Source organism: Mirounga leonina, unplaced genomic scaffold, assembly GCF_011800145.1.
Source record: "Mirounga leonina isolate KUSES-001 unplaced genomic scaffold, KU_Mleo_1.0 Mir_104, whole genome shotgun sequence".
Classification (NCBI taxonomy): domain Eukaryota; kingdom Metazoa; phylum Chordata; class Mammalia; order Carnivora; family Phocidae; genus Mirounga; species Mirounga leonina.
Window position 1 is genome coordinate 932,998 of NW_023270231.1, and position 20,447 is coordinate 953,444.

At 50.9% G+C, this 20,447-nt stretch overlaps 1 protein-coding gene across 1 annotated transcript in view; it reads left to right on the forward strand.

Annotated features, from left to right (window-relative positions):
* Window positions 1-20,447, forward strand: part of GALNT10 (polypeptide N-acetylgalactosaminyltransferase 10) — a 218,365-nt gene that overhangs the window by 181,312 nt on the left and 16,606 nt on the right. The window contains exons 7-8 of the mRNA XM_035012753.1: window positions 2,937-3,054; window positions 17,626-17,733. Of these exons, the coding sequence (XP_034868644.1) occupies window positions 2,937-3,054; window positions 17,626-17,733 (226 nt within the window). The remainder of the gene's footprint in view (window positions 1-2,936; window positions 3,055-17,625; window positions 17,734-20,447) is intronic.

The window sequence follows — 20,447 nt, forward strand, 5'->3', positions numbered from 1 at the left end:
GCAGATCATCCACTTACTCAGTGTATGCCCTTGAGCAGAGTGTGTAGCATTTCTGGATTTCAGATTTCTCCATCCGAAAAGGGGGCTAGGAATGGAGCTTTGTGAGAGCTGAAGATGATGTCGGTGAAGTGAGTGGTAGACGCTAGATACTCTGAATAGTTTTTGTTATTGCTGAACACAGCAGAAAATAGACGGGGCCAGAGGAGAGGCTTCCCTCTGGAGGCAAGCCTCGAGCATCCAAAATGCCTTAAGGCTAATATCCTCCCGGTTCCACAGCAGCTCCGCAGCCCTTGCCACTGGCTTCCACCCAGGCTGATTTCCGTGTGCAGTCTTGGGTTTGATTCCCATGAAGCACGGGCGCAGAAACACTCCCTGCCTCTCCAAGCAGGGTATTTGCGGCTCCAGCCAAAAAACCCAAACCCCACAACCTTCAGGAGACAAAGGAAAGTTGATACTAGACACCTTATTTTTCATACTACTGGGTACTCTCAGAAATATAACAACAAGGGCGCCTGGGTGGCTCAGTTGGTTAAGCGACTGCTTCGGCTCAGGTCATGATCCTGGAGTCCCTGGATCGAGTCCCGCATCGGGCTCCCTGCTCAGCAAGGGGCCTGCTTCTCCCTCTGACCCTCTCCCCTCTCATGTGCTCTCTCTCTCTCATTCTCTCTCTCTCAAATAAATAAATAAAATCTTTAAAAAAAAAAAAAAAAAGAAATATAACAACAATGTGAGCTAGGAAACACAGCTATACGTTCATCCTGTAGGTGGGGAGACCGGCTCAGAGGTGTTAAATCAGACTGTCCAGGAGAAATATAATACGAGCTACATAAGTACTTTTAAATTTCCTAGTGGCCACATAAAAAAAGGTAAAGAGAAGCAGCTAAGATTCATTTTTGTAAAATACTCTGTGTAACCCAGCATACCTAAAATAGTCTCATTTTAACATGTAACCAACACTTTGAAATTATTTTTTTAAGATTTTCTTTTTAAGTCATCTCACACCAACATAGGGCTCAAACTCTCAACCCCAAGGTCAAGAGTTGCATGACCCACTGACTGAGCCAGCCAGGCGCCCCTGAAATTATTAATGAGGCCTTTTCTATTCTTTTTTTTCACACTAAGTCTTGGACTTCCAGGGTGTATCTTACACTTCCGACAAATCTCAATTCAGAGTAGTCACATTCCAGGTGTCCAGTAGCCTCATGTGGCCCATGGCTGCGGTACCAGGTGACACAGGGTTAAATGGTTAAACACTTTGTCTCAGATCACACCAAAGGTAAAGGAGAGAGGAAGCTGGAGGGATGGCTTTCCCATCCCTGATCCCCTGTCCTGTTCACGCATCACCTGCCTCTTGATTGCTCCTTCTTGACAGGAGGAATTGTTCTGTGGCCCTGAGGGGTGTGAGCTCTGGCAAAGATTAGAAATTCAAAACCTGCTTTAAGTAGCTGTGAAGCCTTGAGCAAGTTACCTGCCTGTGCTCTGGTTTCTACCTGCGCCAGTGGGGTGATAAGGATGAGGCCCATCTCATGAGGTCAACGCAAGGAGTGGTCATCTTATTAAAAAATTAGTTCAGGCGGGCACCTGCCACATTTGAGCCCTCAGTGAATATTCAAGGGGATCTTCTTTTAAAGGAGTCCCTCCTATGCTTTCAAGGCTCATCTGCTACAGGAAGCTTGGGAGGCATGTGGGTTGGCTATGTTCTTTTTAAATCAGCCCAATTTCCATGAGCTTGCAGTTCCCAAGGCCGGGAGGTGGCATCAAGTTTGCTGCTGGAATGTTACTTGGTCTGAGGGTTTGGAGTTTCCAGTGGAGCCGGATAAGGACACGGCCACTCTGAGAGATCTTCCCTCAGCAAATACCGGTGGCCCCCCTGGGTGCCAGCGCTGTGTGAGGCACCGTGGGGATGCAGGCAGGCTGCCGCATGGCATCCCCCTTGGGCGTGGCACAATGCCATGCTGACGTCTTGTTGCCCGTGGTGCCCCCGATTTATCATCTCTGTGCTCTTGCTCCTGGGCTTTTCCTCTGCGGGGTTCCTTCCTCTCCCCTCATTTCCCACTTGTCCAAACCTACCTCGAATGCCACCCCCTGAGCACCCTTCCTGGACTCTTGCCTCAGCCTCCCTCCTTGCCTCCAAAACCTGGAGGCAGATACTCCCTCCTTTCATGTTCCTGTGGTGCTGTCTGCACCTGCCAGAGGCCCTTGTTACCTGTCTTCCGGATCCTTCTGTCCTGAGGGGGCTGCCCTCGCACACTAGCACCCCCTGAAGTCCCAGGCCAACTCCGATTTACCACCACAGTCTCCCAGCGTCTGCGGCTCAGCTGGTACTCAGGGACTAGAGCAATGAGACAGCAAATGGGCGCAGTTAATCGTATCCCAGTGTAACGGAAAGAACAGACACTGTGTCTTCTTCTGCAAACTCTCAGCAGAACAGATGTCCAGTGCTGGGCTGACTGAGAATCATCCAAGGAACCTGTTTGAAAACACACATTCCTAGGCTCCATCCCCCAGGGACTGCTTCATAGGTCTGGGGTAGGGCCCAGCAAGCTGTGTTTTGTCTTCTCTCTAAGAGATTCCACAGCGCAGACAGGCTGGGAGGGACCTGATTCAGAGCATGTAACCGTGGGAGGACCAGAGAGGCATGGCCAACGCAGCTGCAAGGCACGCACATTCCTGTGATTTCCTCTCACAAGTAACGGTTGAAAGGCGCTTTGGATCGGTTTGGTTAAAATGTAGCATTTAAGAAGGGAGGTTATGGCCAAGATAGAAGACAGCCTGGGCCCTCCCTTGGAAGGGCCTCGGAGTCCCCGCGAGACATGTGGGCTGTGCTCACAGGGCATCGTGCAGCACCATCCCCGGGGGAACAACAGCGTCGGCTCACACCCAGAGCACGCTGCCAGGGCGTTTGGTCTTCACACCGCACTCTTCTTCCCTGACAGGTCTCCCGTGATGGCCGGTGGACTGTTCGCTGTGGATCGGAAATGGTTCTGGGAGCTGGGCGGGTACGACCCAGGCCTGGAGATCTGGGGAGGGGAGCAGTATGAAATCTCATTCAAGGTGAGCCAGCTTTTTGGAAGCCCCCTTCTCCTTGCCACACCCGCCTTGGCACCTGTCCTGAGGGTTCTGCAGCTCCTGTTGCTCAGGTGAAGAAGTCAGGGGCTGTGGGCCACTCCTTGTGGTGCGTGATAGTGGACGTGGGGTGTCTCCTCAGGCTGCTCAAGCCTGGCCTTAACCACAGCTCTTACATCATCCACTTCTTAGGGCGGCCGAGTTAGAATAAGACAGGTCTCACTTCCAGTCAAGATGGTGCCGTGTCTCCCGGTGAGATGCGCGGCAGACCAGCAGCGGGGAAGAGAAACCAGGACAAGGAGGGTACACAGGCCTAGGGGAATGCTGTGCTCTGGGGACGGCCCCCGGCCTCCCAGATTCCGAGGTAGCCTGAGTGCTTCCTGGCCACCCCTCTCCGGCTTTCCTTTTTGTATCCACCACTGCTGGAGTTTGCCATAGAGACCAGTGGTCAGGAACTCAAGTTGCGGACTCAGAAAAGTGGGGGTTCAAATCCCAACTCCACTTTTCAGGAGCTTGGTGATTTGGGGCAAGTTTGATTGGCTTTCTCTCCTCATCTGAGGTGAGATGGCAATGATACTACCTACCTTACAGAGCTCTTGTGAAGATTGAATGAGGTAATAGAAGTGCTTAACATGCAACCTGGGCACACAACCAGCAATTAAGAATTGGTAAAATTTATTAAAGATCCAGTGAAGGGGCGCCTGGGTGGCTCAGTTGGTTAAGCGTCCAACCGTTGGTTTCAGCTCAGGTCATGATCTCAGTGTCCAGCGATCGAGCCCCGCATCTGGCTCTGTGCTCAGCAGCGAGTCTGCTTGAGATTCTTTCCCCCTCCCTCCCCTCACCCCCTCCCCTTCTGCTCCTCCCCCTGCTCCTTTGCATGGGGCAGGCACGCGTACTCGCTATAAAATAAATAAACAAAAAAATCTTTAAAATAAAAAAGATCCAGTGAATAAATATTTACACCAACCCATGTGCTATAGAAGCTTCGACAATGGTAGTAGGGAAATGGTGGTTACTAGTTAGCCACCCAAACTTCTGGGGCCACTTTCTCCCCTTCAGTTGTGGGATTCCATATTGAGTCAGGTGAAGAAGAGAGGCTTGGTCCCTCTGAGGGGAGGTGGGCCAGGGCCTGCTTCTGACATCCCCGGGGCCCCTGGGAGGGCATACCCCCGCCCACGAGGGATGGCCAGTGGCACATTGCTGGGAATACACAACCCTGATGCGCCCCCCCCCTCCCAAATTGGGCACCAACTTTTTATGCAAGAGACCATTGTCTCACACAGTGATTGAGCCTGGGGTCACATCCCATCTCTGCCACTTCTGACCAGCTACATGATCTTGGATAAGGAAGGCTCACCTCACTGAGCCTCAGTTTCTGCTTCCACAAAATGGGCTTAATGATACTTGAATCCTCACAGGGTCACGCAGAGGATTAAATGCGACCGTGCGGGTTGGGTGCTCCTTAACAACATCCCAAAGGTTGTTTTCATTCTCGACATCATTGTTGTCCCCTTGTGCACCACTGGTTGAGCCCTTCAGAACCAGGGAACATAAACCCTTGATTAGCAAGAAAACACAACCTGGCATTCTGCCACAACACTATTTTGGTTTGAAGGGCCATCTGTGTCTGTTTTAGCTCCGGACTTCTGAAGCTGTCTCCCATAAGGGGACTGGCCCCTGAGCTAACCCTCATGTCCAGGAGTGATACTCGACGTATTTAAGGGCAATGAGGACACAGGCACCAACCAGTCAGAGCGGACGCCAGCTGCAGACAAGTCTGTATCCCCTCTGAGGTGCAATAGCTGGATTTCAGCCCTACTCGGAGCTGACGGGACACTGTGCCAAGCCCTTCACATGTGTTGGTTTGTTCAGTCCTCCCAGCATCCCTAGCAGAGTGATGTCATCATTATACCCATTTCGCAGGGAGGCCAGTGGGGCTCAGACCAAAGCCCCACACAGGTGGAGTAATGGCACCAGGACCTGGCCCCAGGTCCTGGCTGCAGAGCCCGCACTCTGACCTGCCAATGTTTCCTAGACTTCTGTAGGGACAGGAGAGGGAGAGAGGGAGAGAAGACTCGTGAGAGGAAAACGAGCCTGAGAAGCTGGCTGCAGTCTTTCCCCCTTTCTTCGATTTTTGCACCCTCCTGGGGTTATTCTTAATTTACTGGGATATTCTATAGCCTCTCAGTGAAGTGAATTCATGACAGTCTAAGTGAGAAATAGCAAATAGGTTTCCTCTCGCAGCCAACTCTGATCTGCTCAGGGATAGGGGCTACCCAGCACTGTGTTGCTATGCATTCTGAAGCTGCATCCAAGCTAATGAGAAAAAGTGGTGATTGATTAGTGATGTCTGCCACGGGTGCAGGTGTGGCAAGTGATGGCACATATGTCATTTATTTCATATCCGTAGCCCATGCAATCTCATTTTCCAAATGTCACATCCTTATGGGTACAGTGAAAGCACACACAGGGGATCGAAAGAGTTGTAACGTCACACTTCGTCAATCCAGCAGTCAAACAAACTTGATTTACAGAGTTTTCTACCAAGTGTGTACCCAGAAATGGGCACACCTGTGTTCTGAGTGCTCACCAGAATGGAAACTTCAGGAGGGCAGGAATGTCTGTGTGTTTCACTCACCGCTGTATCCCAGGTACCTAAAGGATTGCCTGACATGGAGGAGGCACTGAATAAATATGGGCTGGTGTGTCACTGGCCAGAAACCAGCCTCCATGGTCAAGAAGTCCCCTTTCAGAGACGCCCTCTCTAGAGAATAGTGAATGGAGAAGGCTTTGCACAAAGGAATTCCTAAACCCAAAATGATTTCATTCTGTGTATTTCAAAGACCCATCGAATGATGCTCATCAGGCAATTACAGCAGAACAAATGGCATTTTTCTCCACACAGTTTGTTTACAAAAGACTTGGTAATGAAGCCATATTGGAAGTCTCTCACCCGGGAGGGGGAAGGAGGCTGGCCCCTGTTTCATTTGATCCAATTACTGTCCTTCACTCCCAAGGGGAAAGGGTTCTATGTAATGAGGGGGCTCCCAGGTCTGGAAGGGAGACTTCCCTCCCCCAGTTTTCACTCTCCTGGCTTGGAGAGCGTGAGTTCCCCGAGCCCATGACAGCTCATCTGCCAGTGCTTTGTCTCCCCAGCCCCCGCGGAAGGCCTGCTCACGGTGCTAAAGGGACAGGAAAGCCCATCTATCTGCTAGAGACGCCTCCCTTCAGTGTTTCATTTCAGTGTTCCATTTCAGCCAGAGGGGAGCATTTTGAAAGGGCCATGTTCCCTCTGCTTCATCTCTGCTGAGACCCTTTTTCTTCTTGGTGACAGAGAAAAGAGACTGGTCTGAAAGGCTCGAGTGTATTTTCAGAAATTAAGATAAATTGATACGTGCCATCAGGACTGATGAATTAATACTTTGGCTCCAATTCCAGAGTAGGCCATCTATCCTGATGGGAAAACCCTAGAAGAGGTATTCTGAAGGTTCTGAAATTTCTGGAAGAGTCACTGATTTTTTTTTTTTTTCCCTCTTTCTTTCTCTCTGTCTCAGTCAGGAGAGATTTTGTTTCCACAATCACATTACCAAAGTTCTCCGGGGTGGCAGTTAGAATCTTCCCAGTTCTAGTGGCTGGTTAAATCTTGAACTCCGTCGCCTGCCTGTACCTGCCTCCATGAGCTGACCCCTGCTCGTCTCTCCACTGCCCCTCAACCCCCCCCCCCCCCCCCCCCCCCCCCCCCCGCCAATCCTCTCGCCCCATTGCATTAGTCTGCCCTCTTGGTTACAGATGACCCAAATCCTAGTCAATCTGATTTAAGTGAAAAATCAGAATCAGTTGGCTCACACAGTTGAAATTCCGGGGCAGACCTTTTAGGCTTGGCTGGATCCAGGGACTAACCCATCTCCTCTGGTCTCCATCTCTCTCAGTCCCTTGACTCTGCTTTCACCCAGGTTGGCTTCCTGCTCAGGGCAGGCTTTCTCTTGTGGAAATACTCAGCATCCCACTGGAAAGAGAGTTCGTCTTTCCCATCATTCCTGTAGAAGTCCCCAAGTTGAGTCTCACTGACCTGCTGCTTCCTTGCCCATCCTGGAGACAGGAAAGTGGGGTTGGGCCGGTTCCCCAAAGGAAAGTCCAGGCACTGTATCTAGAAGGAGAATGGATGTGGGGCAGAGCAAACCACAGATATCCACGCAGACGTGTGTGCACAGCCATATGGAACTGTTCTCAAGCCCTAGGTTCATGTATCAGGTCATCTTTGGAAGCACACACTGTTCACTCTTCTTAAAATGCCTTTCCTTAGTCTGGCCGGCCCACATTCAGCTTTACCTGAGCTCCCTGTGCTAGGTAGGGTCCATCCCAACACCACTCCTGGCTTGGCTCCAGATTCCTCATGTTGACATGACCCAAGGGGTGGCCTGTCTCTTCCCCACTGGACTGTGAACTCCCTGGAAGCTAACTCTAGACCCAGTGTTTGGCCCATAGTAGGTGTTTTAAATAACTTAGTGGCATCAGTTCCTATCTGATAAAACTTCCTTCGCCCTGCCCTTCCCAGACTTACATCACCATCTTTGGGTAACGGTGGTGTGGTGGGAAGTGTACTCAGCAAGAAGGCAGGGTATTGGCTTCTCATCTTGGCTCTCCATCCATACATTTGAGGGCCCTAGACCAATCACTTGACCTCTCTGGCCCTCACATCCCAGACAATGCTGTTACAACTTTTCTTCCTATCCCACAAGATAGAATCAAATAAGATGCCATGGGGAAAGCCCTTTGACTTACACAGGTGCGAGGGTGGTTTGGATTAGAGGTGGTAGCAGTAGGACGAGCCAGAAGGAGAACTGCACCGTGTCCCCAAGAGGCCAAGGTTAGGATATCTTCCAACTCTGAGATCCAGGAGAGAGAAAGTATCCACAGGACAATATGGATGAGCTTGCATGAGAAAGGTGGGCTTTGCGACAGTGTAAGTGGATAACTCTTGTTAATAGCAATTCGGCAAAATCTGTTCCATGCCAAAGCAAGCACATTCTTTGACCTAAAATTCCACACCCAGGAGTTTATCCAAGAGAGACAGCTGCAAGGATGAGCAAAGATTTAGGTAGAAGCTATTTATTGAGGGCTTACTTACAACAGGGAAAGATTGAAAATGACCCAAATGTACATCCTGCGGGTATAAATAAGTTAGAACGGGGCACCTGGGTGGCTCAGTCAGTTGAGCGGCTGCCTTTGGCTCAGGTCATGATCCCAGGTTCCTGGGATCGAGCCCCGCGTCAGGCTCCCTGCTCAATGGAGAGTCTGCTTCTCCCTCTCTCTCTGCCTACTTGTGCTCTCTCTCTATCTCTCTGTCAAATAAATAAATAAAATCTTTAAAAATAAATAAATAAATAAGTTAGAACACATCTAAACAATGGCATATTATATCTAAAAAAAGTTAGATGCCTCCAAAATCAAGTTTAAACAGAAGTGAAAAATAGTATATATGTAATATGATCTCGTGTTTAATGTTTAAAAATATGATGAAGGCAAACCAGCAACCAAAAAGCCTGAGACTCTCCTCACGCCAGCTAACGTTTCCTGGGCCCGCACACTAGAAATGTGTGGGGCTCTGTGCGCGGCGCTGTTCCCACGTTGTCATTTAGCCTTCATGATGCACCCAAGGAGGTGCTCTGATTATCTCCTTTTGTAGATAAGGATACTGAGGCTCAGGTTAAGTCACTTCCACGGAATCACACAGCTGCAACGGGGATGTCAGCCCTGCTTGTCGGACTCAGACAGCATGGCTCTGACCCACAGCACCAGCAAGGCTTCCTGTCCCTCGAGGCAGCGGGGTGGGAGGGCCCCAGATGCGGCCGTCCCCTTCCACTAATGTGTTTCTGTAACAGTGAATATGTTCATCATAAGTACATATCACTTCTATAGTCAGGAAAAAATTAAGATTTTTTTTTTTTTAACTAAGAAGGAAAAAATGTTGGTTTTCAGCCCTCTCAGTGCGCCCTCACCATACACATCCCAATGCTGTGTTTGGGCCATTTGCAAGTTCAGGGATGAGGGCCCCCCTCCCCAAGGCAGGCCTCCAGAAAAGGCAGTGGCAGGAGGAGACCCCAGGGAAGGACTGAGTGCAGAGACAACAGCCCCTGCCCTCTGAGGGAAAGACAGTGCCAGCCTGAGGCTCCCCTGGGGCAGGCTCCTGTAAGCCGGGGACTAACAGGAGGCCACCTGAGGAGACGGGCGACAGCCTTGTTGGAGAGGGAAACCCAGCACATAAGAGTAGAGGCTGGAGGTGTCAGGGGGCCTGGGTTTGCTTTGTCTGATACAGCTGCCAAAGCCCAAGCCAGTCCCAGGCTGCAGATTTGGGGCAGATTTTAAAAAAGAAAATGCTCAGGTTTTCCTTCTGTAAAACTCACAGCAGCATCAGGAGAATTAAATGGAAGAGTGTGGAAAGAAGGTAGGAGCGCCCCCAGACACCGGTTACAGGTGATGTTGTGACCTGACACCTTTAGTGCGTCTGGTGACTGGGCCAGGGTCCCTTGGCTAGATCCCAGATGTCCTGATGCTAAACAGCCCCATGCTCGTCTCGTTCCTCACAGTAGGAGAGGTGGAGGAAAGGGCGGCCCTGCCTAGAGAGAGGCCACTGTTAGAGGCAGGGCCCGGAAGTCCGGACCAGCCCCAAGGGGAGTTAAGGTGCCGCACAGGAGAGAGAAATGATTTCCGGAGACCAGCCCAAGAGGCAGAAGGCGATCCAGGACCGCCATCTAAGCACCTGCATGCCAACGCTTTTCCCCATCTCTCTAGACCCTCCCGCTTCCAGCCCCTCCGACTCAGACTAGCTGCGGTGTCGCTGCTGGGCCCCTGGTGCTAGCGCCTTCCCTCGCTGGGTTATCCAAGGATGCCAGGAACTTGCTCTGCTGCGTGCAGCATCCCCTACCCCCGCTGGCTACAGGTGCCCAGCCTTTCCAAGAGCCGCCTGCTAGGAGCAGGGAAGGCATTCTGCTTGTTACGCTCTGAGCAAGCCCTTTGAAATTCCATGAACATCTCTGCAGGAGCCTGTGTCTCCCACATTCCTCCAGGAAGGTGGCTCAGAGGCCCAAGGGCCGTCTGTCATACATGGCTTCCCAGCCGGCACACACCTGTCTCTCCATGCCTCCTCAGTCTTTCATCACTAAAAAATGGCGAGAGCAACTTCTTCAGAGCTTTTCTGTAAGAACTAAATGGCCTGAAACATTTATCTGGCCTCGAGCCAGGCAAAAAGGAGGCATTCAATAAGTGGTAGCTGTTCCGATCAGAAGCCTCGTGTACAACATCACGGGATTAAGTACATGGCCCACAGAGTCAAACCCCCTGGGTTCTGGTGCAGGCGTGATCAGCTAGTCGCTGTGTGGCCTTGGGGAAGTGACCTAACCTCTCTGGACGTAACTTCATAGCTATCAGATGGGGATAGAATAATCCTTACTTCATAGTGTGGGTGTGAACATAATGTCAGTCGAACCGTGTTAAAACCTTAGCTCGGGGCTTGGCACATAATAAATGCTCGATAAACGGTGGCTGTCAATGTTGGCATTGTTGCTGCCGATGTGAATCGGGCTGCAGCCACAGGAAGACGGGAGTGGAAAGAGCTTTGAGGCTGACGAGACACAGGCCGAGGACCTCCGGTCCAGGCCCAGCTTTGGGGCAAACTCTCAGTGAGGCCTTGGATGGCTCCCTTGCCCTTTCTTTCTTTTTTTTTTTTAAGATTACTTATGTATTTATTTGAGAGAGAGAGAGAGAGCATGAGAGGGGGGAGGGTCAGAGGGAGAAGCAGACTCCCCGCCGAGCAGGGAGCCCGATGCGGGACTCGATCCAGGGACTCCAGGATCCCGACCCAAGCCGAAGGTAGTCGCCTAACCAACTGAGCCACCCAGGTGCCCCTCCCTTGCCCTTTCTGCTGAAGCTGTATCTTCTACCTACGAGGGCACTAACCCGATACTCACAGGGCTGTCTGTGAACTCGCTAGTACCATTATCCTGAGGGAGGCTGTATCCACAGCAGTATCCACAGCATCTGAGAACTTGTTAGAAATGCAAATTCTCAGGCTCCACCCCAGACCTGCTGAGTTAGACACCCTAAGGGTGGGGCCCGGCAGTCTGTATTTTAACCAGTTTTAGGCCATTCTGATGTTCCCAAGGGTGAAAACTGTGGCTGTGTTGAATACGTGGGGTCTCGTACAGAGAGAGTGCTCAGGCTTGGGCGTAGGACAGAGCAGACGGGGAGGCGGCTCGGCGGGTTGGCCAGTACGCCCCCAGCACCTTCACCCAGCTATGTCCTTGGGTCACTGAGTCCACCCTTGGCAGTGGGGTTCTATTCCATTTCTTTCGACAGGGTTTTAGAGCAAGGCTGACCAATGACTAGGCCATGTGTGAATGAATGAATGAATGAAACTAAGAAAGTTTGTATGGGCTGTGTTATTGATGGAAAGAAAAGCAAGGTGCCCCACAGAGCAGAAAAGTGAATGGACGGCCGCAGGTTCCCAGCAGCATCCACAACCTGAGTGCAGGGGTGTGGAGAGGGCCAGAAATGACCGAGAGTGGAGGAACAGGTGGTGGAGAGCCTTGTGTACAAGCCAGGGTGCCTGTTCTGCAGACAAGACAGGTGCTGATAGGGTGCGTGGCAGAAGAGGTCTCAGAGCTGCCTGGTTCTGGGGGACCCAACCCCGGATTCCACCCTGGGCTCTGCCATTTATGAGCGGAGGGACCCTGGGGAAGGCAGTTAGTTGGTCTCTTGGTCTTGCCAGGCCTTGGGTTCCTCACGTGTAGAAGGTCTGATAGCACCTCCCTCACTGGGTGGTTATGAGAGTGCTCTATTCAAAGTATGAGTCAAACCTCAGGGACCCTGCCTCTTGACTGAATTTGTTTATTAGTTTAAGAAACAAAACCCTAATGTAAGGCAACCACCCCCCCATTTTTTTGGCCAACTTGTCTATAAAAACCTAAGGAAATGGTTGAATTAGTCAAATAATTTATTAATTTAGACACACATATGCTTAAAACTCTATTATATAAAATTAGAATAAAAAAATATTAACTTAGAAGTAAATTCAAATGGTTTTTAAAAATCAAGTAAAACTTTTTTTCCTACTCTTTACCAGCTGCATCCAGTAACCATTATCAGCATCTAAAACTAGCATGACTAAGGTCCTTTCATGCTGGTAAGACTCCCTGAAAGAGCATCTTGTTGTTTAAAACAAACTAATATATTCAAAACAACATGAGCCTCGGAAAACATGGATGTCACACCATTTCTTCTTTTCTGAGGGGAAGTACCCTCAGCTGCCATGCGCCCACATAGCACCGTACACATTGCTCACAGCCCTCACTGCTTTGGGATTACCTCATTTCAGCCTCATCACAACCCCAGGAGGCAAATACAAGAATTCATCCCATTTTGCAGACGGGGTGACTGAGGCTTTGAGACTCCCAAAGCTTGCTTAAGAACCTGGATTAGACCTCAGTCCTTACTCCAGACCATGCTCCTAACAGCAACCCCGGGTACCTTCTGAGCACACAGACAATGCAGAAGAACTGGTGGTAATTATTATTATTTACCCCAAGTGCAACTAAATAGGGTTTGAACTCCACAGGGGTCCTCGACCCAGGTGCCAAAAGCAGAAGCTGTGGCTGGCTGTCACCTTCTCCCGGCTGTCGGCAGTTGGACGACCGCCCAGGCTCGGTGGCACCCAGGCAGTCGTGTCCTCGACAGAGGGAGGCTCCCCCAACAGGACAGGCCCTTCTCCCACGCGCTCTCTGGGCCCCCGTGTGTCTTCCTGATGCACATCACCACTTGTTTCTTTCCCCCTCAGTTTAGGAGATAAGAGCAAGTAATTGTCTTTTATAGACACTGTAATGAAGCCTGTCATCACACAAAAGAAGTTTGCTAATAAAATAAATCAAAGCAGCAATGAAAATGAATGGGGAGCAAGCTTTTGCAATTAGATTTGTACTTGTCTAGTGGCATGGTGCTTCCACGAGAAGTGAGAAGGCTGTTCTGCAGGGGAGAGAGGCACCAAGAAACAAGCTGATGGGGTGGTGGAGGGGGTTGCACACTCCTCGTGGTAGAGCCGGCAGCCGTGTCCCCCGTGGGTGTGGAGGCCGGCGAGGGGCTGCACAGGGAGGGAGGGAAGGAAGCCGACGGCAGAGAGGGGTTGCAAATACCTCATCTCAGTGGTCGCTGTGTGTCCGCATCCAACTAGGAGGGGGTCCCAGCCCCATGTAGTCTGGCTGCTGCTGGCTGCGCCCCACCCCTTCTCTTTGCCACCAGCTGGAGTCTGCTGCCAGTGTGTTACCTGGGGGAGAGGCGAGCACCCTGGGGCTGCCGGGCCCCCAGTGGTGCCCCATGCCTGTGCCAGCCCCACCTGGCCCTGTCATTCCCGTCAGCTGCAGGTTCTGCCACCAAGTCAGAAAAACCACTTCATGTCTCTGAGCCTCAGTTTCTCCATTTCAGAAATCGGGCCATAGGATAAAAACCATGATGGTGTTGGGCAAAGGGGCAGATGCTGTATCATTTCAAGCTGGTGGTGTTTCCCGTTCTTTTGCAAACAGAAATGACGAACGTGGTCAAGTCTGCTATGGCCAGGCATCAAGCTAAGTGCTTTTCATGATTGTCTCATGCCACGTGAGCGGCCTTGCGAGGTAGCGGTGAGCCGTCATGCCCAGGTCACAGGAGACTGCGGCTCCCGGGGTGAGGGCCTCGTAGCCACACGGCCGCACGAGGCGGCGTTGGGAATGGGGGGCTGTGCTCAGAGCCCCCGTGCCATGGCTGTCCTGGGTCTCGAGGGCAGCTGCCTCGGCTGTGAAGGCAGGCGGGAGAGGGCCCTAACGGTACACAGACGGGGGACCAGGGCCGTGAGCAGGACCACGGGACCTGGGATCAAGAGCACCTCTGGCCACACCCCACCCCGGGGCGAGTCAGGACCCCGTTCTGTGCCTCCAGCTTTTGTCCTGTTCCTGGTGGGAGAGTCCCCTCCAGTCTTGGGATCCTGCCACATAACCAGCGAGCACCACAGAGGTGCTGACCGCTTGGAAGATGCTAGAGGGACTTATGAAGAGTTGGGTGCGCCCTGCACTGGGCCCTTTCCAGGCTGTTCAGGTGCTCCCAGAGGACTCGGGAGTTGGCAGCAGCTTCAGCTGAATAGGGATCTGTGAGTCTGAAGGCAGTTCCCATTCTGAGTCGGCTGTCACTGGATCATGTTCAGGGCAGGGAGGCTGAGGAGTAAACCCGTCATCCCAAACCAGGACTCCTGGGCTCCGGACGTCCTGGAAGTCTGAGGATATTTTGGATGCCTCAAACCTCTCAGCAGATCAAGGACATCCTGGTCCTTCAGGAACCTTCAGGCTGATGGCCAGCGTGGTCAGGGCCAAAGAAACCAGAGGTCACAGCAAAGAGAAGGATTTGGAGATTGATTGTTGTCTACATAAAGGAAGGTTCCCTGCCAGGCAGAGCTGTAGACGCATCCTCGTTAGCTAATGCGAGCTTAATATGGAGTCCGGGGAGCTGGACGCCGGCCTAGTCAACTGCCCAGGAGACAGTCAAAAATAGAGCGGGGTAAGGTATCTCCCGCCTGCTCAGCGCCACTCTCCCTTCCGAAAGGCAGGGGCAGCCCAGCGCCGAGCTGGGCAATATCCGCCAGACAAAAGCATCACTTCCACATCAGTCATTTTGTATAAAGGAAGAGTTATTGTTATGGGATGCTGGCGCCTGATCAATATCTCCTGCTTTGAAAATAAACTTCTTGGCTTGGCCTTGACATTAATCTACCATCAGGAGCCCATTATCTCAAGACCAATGTTCTGTTCTATTGACTTGCTCAGTTTTTTTTTCTCCCCCAAGATCAGACTATAATTGCATTTCTCCAGGCAGCACTTCGACTAATTGCTGCCCCATGCATACATATCCCCTTGCAGGAACCCTGGGTGCAGTACATCCGGGGTGGTTGGAGACAGTGGCTGCGGAGGGTAATGAGGGACTGAGGATGCCCAGGTGCATGAGGTGGAAAAGCAGCCCTTCTAGAGCCTGTGAAATAATTAAGACAGGAAGCCAGATCCCCACTATGCCATTGAGCCGTACAAGCTGAAAAATACTCTTTTGCACAGAAACAGGGTTGCAGATGTTCCCACTCCTGCTCCTCATTCATAAACAAGGGAACAGGGGAATGACATTAATAATAATGCCCCGAGGGGCGCCTGGAGGGCTCAGTCGGTTGAGTAACCGACTCTTGATCTCAGGTCTTGAGCTCAGGGTCATGAGTTCAAGCCCTGCATTGGGCTCCGCACTGGGCGTGGAGCCCATTTTAAATAAATATATATATGTAACGTCCCAAGTACAGTTGAGTCCTACCATCACCACAGCGTCCACAAAACCGAAGCATGACTGCCTCTATCTGCAAGAGCCTCCCAGGCCCTCCCTGCGCCCTAGCCCATTCTGCACCCCACAGGCAGAGTCATCTTGGTAAAATAGAAATTGGATTATATTGTCACCCTCACTAAACACTTTTGCTGAAGACTCCTTGTTTTGCACTGTGAGACCCTCATGATTGTCCCTGCTCACCTCTCTGATCTCCCCTCCAATCTCTGCTTCTGCTCCAGGCCTCTGGCTTTCTCTGTTCAGTGATTAAGCCAAGCCTCGCCCTACCCCAGGGCCTTTTCACTTGCTCCTCTCTCCACCTGTTCTCTCACCCCTCGGATCTTTATGTTACTTTTACCTTCTCATTATTTAAGTCTCGTGTCTAATATTCCCTTCGAAGTGAGGATTTCCCTGACCAGTATAACGGAACCTCTCATAGATCCATAGATCCATACAGTGAGTCTGGCCTTGCTTTGGCTCCCTTATAGCACACATCACTATCTGAAACTGCCTTTGTGTTAGTTATCTACCGCCACAGGAAAAGAACACCGCATACCTCCCATATCCCCTCCTAAAGCCGCAGTGAAAGTATGGCAAGGTTTGTGTGGCTCAGGCAGTTAGTAGAGGCTTAGCTGGACAGGTCTGCTCGGGTCTGTCACGAGGCTGCAGTCAAGGTGTCGGCCAGGACCACCGGCATGTGAGGTATAGACTGGGATTGGAGGATCCCTTTCTCAGAGGCTCGCTCACCTGGCTGGCCCGTTCACACCATAAGCAGGAGGCCTCAGCTCCTCACCACCCGACCTCTCCACAGAGCTGCCTGATGACCTCACGGCATGGCAGCTGGGGGCCCCAAAGCAAGTGGTCCCGAAGGAAGGCAGAAGCCACGGTGTCTTTTATGACCTTCATTTCTGCACTTTTCTGTTGGTTACACGGGTCTGTCCTCACAGGACACATTTGGGAGGGAACTGCCTAAAGGTGCAAATACCAGAAGGCAAGGCTCACTGGGGGCCATCCTGGAGCTGGGCACCATAGTCACCGTCCATGAGAGCAAGGGCTTTGGCAGACTCACCACTGTATGTGCCCAGCACAATGCTTAGCATGTAGCGGATACTCCATACATATTAGTCAAATGTCTGAATGAATCATTGTGGCGCATGTCACTGCTGTGACCGTGTGCCAAGCCTTGTGCTAAGTAAGCGCCTCACATATGATATCTCATCCCCGAGGCCCGCTTCATGTAATCCTCCACAGATGAGGAAACTGAGTCTCAGAGAAGTTAAGTACCTTGATCAAAGTCACAAACCTGGTAAGTGGCTGAGCTAGGATTTGAAGTCAGGACTGCTGAGGAGGGTCCGTTTACCCTGGGCTCCGCAGTGGGTGTGAGTCAGCATACTTAGGAAGAATTCCCAAATTGCCATCAGACCAACATGCATCAAGCTCAGGAGCTCTTTGTAATGCCAGCTCTGTAGGGAAACACGAGGAGAAACTTGGGATTCCCCTCCGCAGTGACAGCAGCTGCGGGGCTTAGGGAGCCAGACTGCAGAGAAGTCGGGGCAGGGAGGCTGCTGTCTCTGCTCAGGGTGACCCAGCAGGGGGCTTAGAGATCTCGGAGGAAACTCCAGAACCTGAGGCCACAGTCAGTAAATATACAGAGCCTGTGTGCCATCTCTTCCCCTCTCATACCTGTGGCAGACATCACTAAGCAATCCCCGCGGTCCTTCCCACTGAGCCCCCATTGCCACCTTAGAATTCTCAACACAGCTGTCCGCACACTTGCACTTGCTCAGCTGGAGTCAGCTGAAGCGGGGTTTAAATTCTGGCTCTGCCACTCACTAACCCTGCGACCTTAGACAAGCCTCTTAGCTTCTCTGAGCCTTGGTTTCTTCTGTAAAGTGGAGCTCCGTTACTACCCGCTTTATAGGGTTTCTGATGAGGTTTACATGCGGTTGTGCGTGGGGAGCTTGTCCCATAGCGTTTGGCAACGAGAAAGCCCTCAACGCTGTCAGCTATTTAAAACCACTGCTGGTACTACCGTGGTTTCCTCCTCGCTCTGTGAATGGGGGCTTTAGCAGACAATCCAAGCTGATGCTTTCAGTGAATGCATGGAAGGAGGCGACGATGACCTTTGGGGGCAATGGTGAATGAGAGACAGAAATATCATCTTCTCTCTCCCTTCCCGCCCTGCAGGTGTGGATGTGTGGGGGCCGCATGGAGGACATCCCCTGCTCCAGGGTGGGCCATATCTACCGGAAGTATGTACCCTACAAGGTTCCCGCGGGAGTCAGCCTGGCCCGGGTAAGGTGGTGCCTCCCCTGGATGGGGAGGCGGGAGGGGGCTGGGCCCATCAGCACAACAGAGACCTCCCGAGATACCTGGGACTCCAAGCCAAGTGACTCAGGTGTGAGGATGTGCGTGCCACCACTCCCCCCAACTCTCTAGGTGAAATCCAATTTAAAATAACTTACTTAAAGCCCTGCTTAACCACCCATTCCTTGTGACCTTAAGAGCCTTAACTCCTCTGAGCCTGTGTTTCCTCTTTTGTTCAAAGGAAGCTAATTTTTCACAACTCTTAGCATTGCCAGAGAATTAAGGAGATGGCACAGTTTCCCCAAGTGACAGACAAGATGATTTTAGGTGCCAGACATAGGAACATTTTTATTTACATGTGTTTAAATTAATGTGCATTAGAAATTAATATGTATTAGTGTAGCTAACTTGTGATTTTCCAGATCTGATTACTTAGGATAAAGCTGAAGTAGGTGCAAAGTTAGACCAGGAGTGATTTAAAGAAACCTGTTAGATAAATATTAATACAGGTGGAGTGGTGTGTTGGGGAAAGCCTGAGGCAAGGCGCTTAAAAGTTCCTGGCAGGAGGGTGGCTAATAAATGTCAGTGTCTTTCTCTTACCGCCCCCCCCCACTCCCTCCCCCACTTTCACTGCCAAAAATTCTGTGTCAAACTATTTCATTACCTTAAGATGGTTTGTATTAATCATTGCTTGAATTAAATTGGCCACTGGCTACACATAGAACTCTGTTAGCCAGAGGCTTGTTTTGGGGTTGGTTTTGTTTTTTGTATTAATGATCTTCCCCTAAACCTTAAATTTTAAAATATTAAGTGTCTTGAGGAAGAAAAAAAAATCAAGGTGACCACAAGAGAAAAATGGGGCGGGGGGAGGGCCCCAGAAGGTAAAGAGGGCCGCAGAGAGGTTTGTGGGAAGCTGGAAAGGTAACCAGGTAACCGGCACAGCTGTGCCTGGTGGAGACCCCTCCCGACAGAGACACTCCGTGGGAGCCTGTTTGGCATCAGTCCAGACAGCCTCCTTCGGCCCTGCCGCCGCCTTCCCCTCCCATATCACCCGACAGTGGATGCCGTGCAGAACTGTAGGCCCGGGGTCACGAAGAGCCCCGGTCCTGCAAGTTACGCAGAAGACTGGGCGGCTCCACCAGGCAGCGGGAGCCCGGGCTCCATCCGTGGGTGGGAGCTGAGCTCCGGAGGCGGCCGGGGCTGCTTTGGGCCCCGCGTTGAAGAAAAAGAGAGCCAGCAGTGCCCTCTAGTGGTAGAAGATTACAATGACAGCCAGGCACCGGCGCTCGGCGCTTCGGACAGCCCATCCGACGCGGGGGCGCGGCCGGTTCTAGACTCAGCAAGTGAGGTAGGAATCAGGTTTCTTCTGAGATCCTGTTGGCAAGCCCCGAGAAAGACGCCAGACACGAAGACAGTGCAAAGTCGCTCAGTAAGCCCAAGAGCGCGCGCGACTCTCAACTACTGGGAGTGGTGGGACCGTGGGGACACCTCTGACCCCTCAGCAGGATCGTTTCCAAAGCAGCCTTTTCTTCTCTGGTCATTTATAAGACCCACCTGGTTAAAAGGCACCACGACCTCCTGTTTATTGAACCACAGATGAATTCAATGGATAATAGCTAACTGTAGTAACACATAAAAACTTCCTGTGAGCTAGACTTCATGCAAAGCATCTTACATATCTATCGAACTTAATTCTCCTATGCTTTTAATTCCCGTCTGAGAGATGAGGAAAGTGAAATGTGGAGACATTAACTAACTAGAATTCAAACCCGCTTAGGTCTGACCAGTGCCTGGCACAGAGCAATTGTCCCTTAAACAGTGGTTGCTGTTGTTAGTGTTAATGTCACCATCTGTTAACAAGACTGGGAAGTTTATTTCAATGTCTTCTCTCAATTCCGTGTTTAAACATTTTAACTTCTTTTTCAACTCTCAGTATCTTATCAGTCTCCTGGTGACTTTAAACCAGTTAACAATCAGAGGGGCACCCCACGTAGGTTTACAGGACCACAAAGATGCCTGAATCAAGCTCCCCTGAATTTTTATCATGGTATCTAACTACTCTCATTGAGTTGCAGATCATATTGTAAATGTTTGCTTCTTGTTTTAACAGCCAAATTCTTCTAGAGCATTATCTCCTAGAAGATCATTTTGATAGATTTGAGAAGAGGTTGTCTAAAAGTCCTAAAAGAGCCACATAAAGAGAGAAACCTCAGTCTTACTAAAGTTGTCAGATTCCAGGACAAACAGCTAGAGAGCAGTGAAGTGGCAATTCAAGAAGGATGAGCTAACCAGCAGCTCGCCTACCTCAAGAACAAGTAGCCAGTCTTAGTTTGTTTACTAAATTTATTAAAAATCCTTCTTGTTTCTGCCCCTGGGAAAGGGATCTTAGAGAAAGAAGTAACAGAAACCCATTCAAACTCGCCAAAAAAAAAAAAAAAATGGCCTCTTATTCCAAGGATCTGGGCAAATCTCTGTAATGCAAGCACAAGAAGAGCAGAGCAGCTTCCAGCAGGACTGGGACCTGGAACTAGGGAGGTGTCAGGGGGACGGATGAGAGGAGCACGCAGCCTCCTAAAATCCCAGAGTCCTTTGTGTGACTCTAGCAAGGGGAGATGTAATAGAAGTAAATGTAAAGTCCTTTACTTTGGTCAAAACAGTCAACTGTACAAAAGTTCAAAATCTGGGAGAGGCATGTCTAAAAA